Source organism: Colobus angolensis, unplaced genomic scaffold, assembly GCF_000951035.1.
Source record: "Colobus angolensis palliatus isolate OR3802 unplaced genomic scaffold, Cang.pa_1.0 Scaffold203, whole genome shotgun sequence".
In the NCBI taxonomy this organism is placed as follows: domain Eukaryota; kingdom Metazoa; phylum Chordata; class Mammalia; order Primates; family Cercopithecidae; genus Colobus; species Colobus angolensis.
Genome location: NW_012115189.1, coordinates 1,498,964 through 1,506,333, shown reverse-complemented (window position 1 = coordinate 1,506,333; position 7,370 = coordinate 1,498,964). Strand labels below are relative to the sequence as shown.

General features: G+C 40.9%; 1 protein-coding gene across 1 annotated transcript in view; it reads right to left on the bottom strand.

Moving 5' to 3' along the window:
• The window catches only part of LOC105511713 (chromosome unknown open reading frame, human C6orf163), a 19,706-nt gene that overhangs the window by 5,024 nt on the left and 7,312 nt on the right, over nt 1-7,370 (bottom strand). Inside the window, exon 4 of the mRNA XM_011941892.1 lies at nt 3,770-3,972. Coding sequence (XP_011797282.1) covers nt 3,770-3,972 — 203 coding nt within the window. The remainder of the gene's footprint in view (nt 1-3,769; nt 3,973-7,370) is intronic.

Genomic DNA, 7,370 nt, shown 5'->3' with positions numbered 1-7,370 from the left:
AACATTTGAAGGATCACCATGCACAGAGGAGGAGCAGGGCCAGAAGCCAAGGGTAAAGGTGAGGCCCAGAGTTTCTGGATCCACATAAGGAAGAACATGACAAGTAGAGGTGTTCAGCATGTGGACCAACCACCTCAACCAACAACATCAAGGAGGCTCACCAATGACTGGCTGGCATGTAGAAGGAATGGCATGTCCAGCTCCATAACCCCCAATGCCCATTCCGATGTGAAGTGAATGTCTATGCTTTCTGTAAGCAGTGAGGTTCTCCTGCCATCTCTGTCTTTATGAGGCTGTACACTTGTAATTTTGAAATACACAACGTATTTCAGGGTGGCACTGGCCAGAAAAGTATCTATTTTCAAAATAGTTGTAGTGTGTGTCCAAATTTATAGGATTCAGTCTGATATTTTATAAAACAGACTCTTGGAAAATGAAAACAAGTTACTAAATAAAAACATAATCTGATATATAATAACTCAATCTTAACTGATAGGGAAAAAATAAACCATGGAAAATCCATATTAGCAATTGATCCTTTGCCTGGTTAGTCTGTAAATAAGCTATTAATCTACTTTTCATTAGAACTATAGGACTGTTAGCACTATTTCAATCAGGTACAAGCATTGTGCTTACCAGTAACCTATATTCTGATTTTCTACCTGGGACATGGGGAACTCCTGGCTCTCTGGTCTGGCAGGAGGCTGCAGGCATTTCAGAAGTTAGGTAGGTGAGGGACATCTCCAGATGCCAGCATTCAGCAGTGCATTTCTATCCCCGGGTTATTAACACTCTTGAACCTCCCCTTGGTACTGCCTCATTATACATCATGCTTTCTCCTTCCATGTCTCTGCTCATTCTGTTCTCATTCTTTTGCCTCTCTCACAAGTGGGACCTCCTACCTTCTCTCTAAGGCCCAACCCACAACAAACTTCCTCCAAAAAACCGACCTCACTACATACCCCACCCATACTGCTTGATCTTTCCAGGACTTTGAACTCTTCCAGCACCTATGTGCTATTTGTACCAGTCCATCCAGCCTTACTTGTTGGCGGCAGCCATGTTCTAGTGATTTTACACAGTGTTGAGAAAGGGCCCTTAATTTGTGCCACATCCACAGAAGGTACTTGAGGAGGTCTGTTGAAGTGAACAAACCCTCTAGAAAACTCACATAGCTTATCTATCTCTACAGCAGGTAACATAATGGAAGGTCATAAGCTTTGACATCATAAAGGCCAGGGTTCAAATCAGACCCTGTCACCTCTTTCCTCTGTGACCTTTGGCAGTTTACTTAGTTTCCCTTTAAGGCCTTAACCCTCCAGGGTCTTTGCCTGAAGATGTGTAGGATGATACAATCTCCTAGGAAGGGATATGCAGATGCAAGAAGGAGTATACAAAAGGCCTTGCACTGGCCAGGCGCAGTGGCTCACGCCTGTAATCCCAGCACTTTGGGAGGCCGAGGCGGGTGGATCACCTGAGGTCGGGAGTTCGAGACCAGCCTGACCAACATGGAGAAACCCCATCTCTACTAAAAATACAAAATTAGCTGGGCCTGGTGGCACATGCCTGTAATCCCAGCTACTAGGGAGGCTGAGGCAGGAGAATTGCTTGAACCTGGGAGGTGGAGGTTGCGGTGAGCCGAGATCGTGCCATTGCACTCCAGCCTGGGCAACAAGAGTGAAACTCCGCCTCAAAAAAAAAAAGGCCTTGCACCTTGGGCTAGAAAACAAATAGAATCTTTACAAACAGAGACTTTTTTTCTTTTTTATTTTTGAGAGGAAGTCTCACTCTGTCGCCCAGGCTGGAGTGCAGTGGGGAGATCTTGGCTCACTGCAAGCTCCGCCTCCCGAGTTCACGCCATTCTCCTGCCTCAGTCTCCCGAGTAGCTGGGACTACAGGCGCCCGCCACCACACCCGGCTAATTTTTTGTATTTTTAGTAGAGACGGGGTTTCACTGTGTTATCCAGGATGGTCTAGATCTCCTGACCTCGTGATCTGCCTGCCTTGGCCTCCCAAAATGCTGGGATTACAGGCCTGAGCCACTGCCCCCAGCCTTTTTTTTTTTTTTAACTTTAAGAGAAAGAGTCCAGTGTCTCCTGGGCAACCTGTTTAGAATCTAATCACGTCAATCCACAAAAAAGTTTTCTGTATAGTTAACAAATTTCTCATGATATATAAATGTTCTGAATCCTTAAGTCTTGATGAAAGTTTATAAGATCTGGTGTGCTGAAGACTGGCTTTGACTAACTGGAAGAAATTTAAACCATTTGTTCAATAAATATTTCAAGAATGCCTGCCATGTGCCAGACTTTCTTCCAGGCACTTGGGAAACATCAATAAACAAAATGGGCATTCTAGCTGGATGTATTTTAACACTACACATGGCAGTTCCTTAATCCTAGTCTATAGATTCAATAAAAGGCAGACACTGAAAACCTTCCATCAAACCTCACAGAGGAAAGGGCTGGAGGGGGTGCAAAAACAATCTTGCAAGAGAGGGAGGAGACCGCAAGTGTGTGTGAGGAGGGGACCCAGAGGCTCCCATAGGTGCCTGCAGAGCTCCTGCAGATGCCCAGCAGGAGAGAAAGGAAAAGAGGATCCACCTTCCAGTGCATTGAGCCACAACTCATTCCCTAACCCCCTCCTGGTATCCCCTCTCATCTTCGTCTTCTACCTCCACAATGACCTGTAGTCTATGCAGGAAGAGAGGTACCAGTTAAACTATCACAGCTGCAGCTCTCATTCTCATTTATCTGTACCTCCTCCAGGATCTTACCTGTGTCCTTGTTCTAAAGAGTTCTAATGAAAAAGATTTTACCCATTAATTATATAGAAATGGATTTGTTTGTTAACTCAAGCAGCAAAGCAAAAGGGCCCAGTCACAAAGGCCAAATAGGGAGGTCTCAGTCTCGGCTCTGCTGCTACAAATCAGTGATCGTGGGCAGGTAAATGACCTGGTACAAAAAAATCTGGAAATTACGTTTTTTCTCTTGCCCCTGACAATCCCTGAACTCCTAACTGCTGTCCTGTTCCAGCAAATAATCATTACATATATAGAAATAGTTACCTTGGTTTTCTTAAAATATATATATGTGTGATCTGATCCGTGATTATGCACATACATATGGCTGTAAACACATCAAAAGGGCATGGAAGGATATAGACTCTATTGTTTAAAATAACTGTCTCTGGGAGGCAGGGAGGGTGTAGGCGAAGAAATGCATCAGGACTTGCAATTTTGCTCTATATATTTCCATAATGTCAATTTCTTTTGCAACATATATTACTTGTATAATAAGAAAAAGACCAAAAAGTAACACAAACACAATAGTGTATGATCTAGGCTAGAGAATGTGAAGACTGATTTTAATGATGTGTTTATGGGAAACTATTTCTTGATTCCTGTCCTTGGTTTCTTAAAACTGGTGATACAGAATGAAAAATACCATATTTAGAGAGTAGTTACCTTTCAAGCAGGGACAAGAAGAAGATATGACTGAGGAAGAACACATGAGAGCTTTAGAAAACAGCAATTTTCAATCCCTTAAACTGAGTGGTAGGTTTTTGAGTATTTACGTTATTATTTTTCTTTAAGCCACACACATACTCTACAATATAAATTGCTCCCTATGTTTGGTATTTTCCATAATAAAAAAGTAAAAACACAAAAACTGGGCAATATCTACCTACGTACTGTAATCTTATCTGTTTCTCCAGGTTGATTTTGATAAAGGAAGATACTAATTTGCAACTGAGTTCTCTGGAATACCTTTTCTGGGCCTGGATTGCTTCCTGGGCGATGAGTCTTTCTTCAGCCCTGGCTTTCTCCACAGCTTCCACCTTCTCTCTGTGGCATTCCATCATAATCCTTTGGATTCTGTGGACCATGCGCTGTTCTGCAGCCAAGTGCTCTCTCTTCATTTCGTCATCCATGTTTTGATACATCTCTGTCTTAGTTTTAGCTGTCACTTCCTGAAGCAATGGCAAAACTAGGTTTAGCTATTACAGATTTGATGTCTAAAACCGCACATTAAGAGGCTATTTAAACCATAGTTTTATCTATCTGCTGGCAAGTGTACCTGTTAACACCGATGATTTAAAAGAAGAGTGTGTATGATATGGAAAACTTTTATTTATATGATGTTAGGTAGAACCAAAAATGTACAAACAATGTAATATAAATATCTGCATAGATAGTATTGAAAGGGAATACTGAAAAAAGAAAATAGCTGGGTTAGAGGGGTAGGGTTAAAGGTCTTTTTTCTTGATTGTTCAAATATTCTAGTATCATAGTATCATTATGCATAATTACATAATGCAGTTCTGCTTTAGTAAGCCAGTCCTGGAAAATGGCAGAAATAATTATTATGCCTCCTGAGTGTCTCCTGGGTGGGAGAGAACCTGGGTGGGAGGTTCAGGCAGAAAACAATTGCATGATATTACAGTCACAGGAATCTGCCCACCTGTCCCCACCATTGTTTCAGCATTCCAGCTTATTAGTGTTGAGGGGCGCTTTCTCCTTCGTGGAAGGGACAGGAATAAGTGCTCCATTGTTCCAGGAAGGAGGACCTGAGGAGGGCCTTCAACCAAATAAGTAGAGGAAGCACTAGTCAAACCAAGACCTGTGGAAAACAGACCCACAAATTGCACTCAAGGAAAACCCTATCACCATTTTGGAAATGCCTACTAATACCACAGTGTGCCTGGCACTCTGAGGCCCAGATGCTACATACACAAGAAGGTGGGAATCTTGGTCCTCAGGGGATTCACTGTCTAGTGGAGGAGGCCAACAACCTAATTGTGCAATACATGTTACAGAAATATAACAATACGTAGAAATATAACATTATAAAGAGGAGGAGCAAATCATTCTGTCCAGGTATTTTAAAACCTTCATTTAAAGGTAATTTTTTTTTTTTTTTTTTTTGAGACAGGTTCTCATTCTGTTGCCCAGGCTGGGGTGCAATGGCACAATCACGGCTCATTTCAGCCTCGACCTCCCAGGCTCAGGCAATCCTCCCACCTCAGCCTCCCATGTAGCTGAGACTATAGACTCTTGCCACCATGCCTGGCTAATTTTTCTATTTTTTGTAGAAATAGGGTTTCACCATGTTGCCCAGGCTTGTCTTGAATTTCTGGGTTCAAGTGATCTGCCCATCTTGACTTCCCAAACTGCTGGAATTACAGGCATGAGCCACTGTGCCCGGCCCAAAGGTAAATGTTTATCTCTATTTGGGAAGACATCAAAAGAATATAGAGAAATTAAGTTATTTCACATAGCACATCAATAGAAGAACTAGGAATAGAAGCCAGGGTTGCTGATTGCCAGTTTCTCACTTCATTCCTGGCTGCGATGCTGGAGTCTTTCAAGAGATCCATCAATTGTACAGTCTTATAAGATATAGTACAGTAGGTTTTCTTTCGTTTTCAATAGCTGCAGAATCCCTTCTTTAAATGAAATCTTACCCAGAATAGAAAGGAATAAAACCAGTAAGAGTTCTCCTGGCTGAAGATTGCTCAACTCCCTTTAGCACCATTTCTATGGGAGCCTCTGAGAGAGCCAGCTGTTTACAGTGTCCAGAGAGAATCCTCAGCTGAAGCTGAAAGTCAAGAGAACTCTAAATTATAAGGGAAACTGAAATTGCTTCAGCTTCTCAGAAGATTATTTCAGCAATTAAAATATTTGTTAAGACAGACCTTTCAGCTTTTTCAAGAGAAAAAGTTCTCAACTTCTCACTTTGGCTACTTCAAGGGTGAAAAGTTAAAAAATGAAACAGACACCAGAAATCAACTTTAAGAATCTCTCCAAAGTGGCCTCAGTTGACATATTTAGAAAATTATTTCAGGAAAACATTGGCCATTTAGAAATGCTAGCTAGGTTTCCTACAGAAGGCTTCGTCTTCTGCTAGCAGAAGGCTTCGTCTCTTAAATTACTGAAATTTTTTTTGACAAAATATTTTGAATGGAAATGTTTCTAAATGTCTTTAACACCATAAAAAGAACATTATGAAACAATCTAAAACTTTCTTGATGATCCAGGTTTGGTAGACAAAGATGAATGATTGTATTGGGCCAAAAACTTCATGTGGCATTTAATAATTGTTGAAGTTCATAGAGCCACTTGTTATCTGTCATAAATGACCCCAGATTGCTTTGCTTTTTGAAATTTCATCTTTGCTCCTTGTAGGTATCAAATCAAATTTTTCTTTTCTTCAAAGAACAAGAAAAGTACTTGCCATCAGGCTGAGGATGCTGCTATAGCTGCTATCAGTGAGCCCCTTTTTGTTATTTTTACTTTCCAGTATTTAATCTATTTCCAATTTGAAAAATCAAGCAACCCTGCTGGATGTGGTGGCTCATGCCTATACTCCCAGCACTTTGGGAGGTTGAGGAGGGCAGATCATTTGAGGCCAGGAGTTCAAGACCAGTCTGGCTGCCAGGCCAACACGGCGAAACCCTGTCTCTATTAAAAATACAAACTTAGCTGGGTGTGGAGGTGCACACTTGTAATCCCAGCTACTCGGGAGGCTGAGGCAGGAGAATCACTTGAACTCAGGAGGCAGAGGTTGCAGTGAGCCAAGATCACACCACTGCACTCCTGCCTGGGCTATAGAGAGACTCCATTTCAAAAGAAAAGAAAACAAAAGAAAAATCAAGCGTCTGTCTGTTGGGTTTAGGTTGTCAAATAAGCATAATGACATCTGAGTGGGGTGAAGAGGTTCTGCTATGTGTAATAAGCCTGAGTTATTCTCTTGTAGTCAGAGGCCTTTATTTAATTCCTTAGGGAGATATTTTAACTTACTTCTGGGTTTTCAAGTATATTCTCAGTAATTCAGACTGCTGGGTGATGGTTGAGCTTAAGACAGGTGAAGTACTACCATAATATATTCCTATATGAATCATTAATTTTTTTCAGAATGAAATGTATTTAATAGAACTCTTGCAAACATCTGTTGAAGAAGGAAAAAAAGTCAATGTCAATAGGGTGGTGTAAGACTGTTGTATGCCTGAATTTTTTTGGCACAAAGTGATTGTGTTTTTGTTTTTTTTTTTAATTCCTAATTACTAACTAGGAATTCAGATAACTGAACTCAGTCCCTCTTTTACATAATGATTTAATAAAACCAAAATTCATTTACTGTCTCACATAGCATGTGGAATACATATTTAAAGCTTCAAAAATAATTAAGTAACCTGCTGTTTGTCAGTGTTCTTATTCAACGTAAGGAGGCCTTACATTGCTTTTACTTTTAATGAAATGCTTTTACTGAAATGCATCTTGAGTGAGTCATCCCACATTTTGAGATATTGTAAGAAACAGATTCATGGACTCCATTGTGTTAACTGTACAGATGTTTGACAGGCATTTT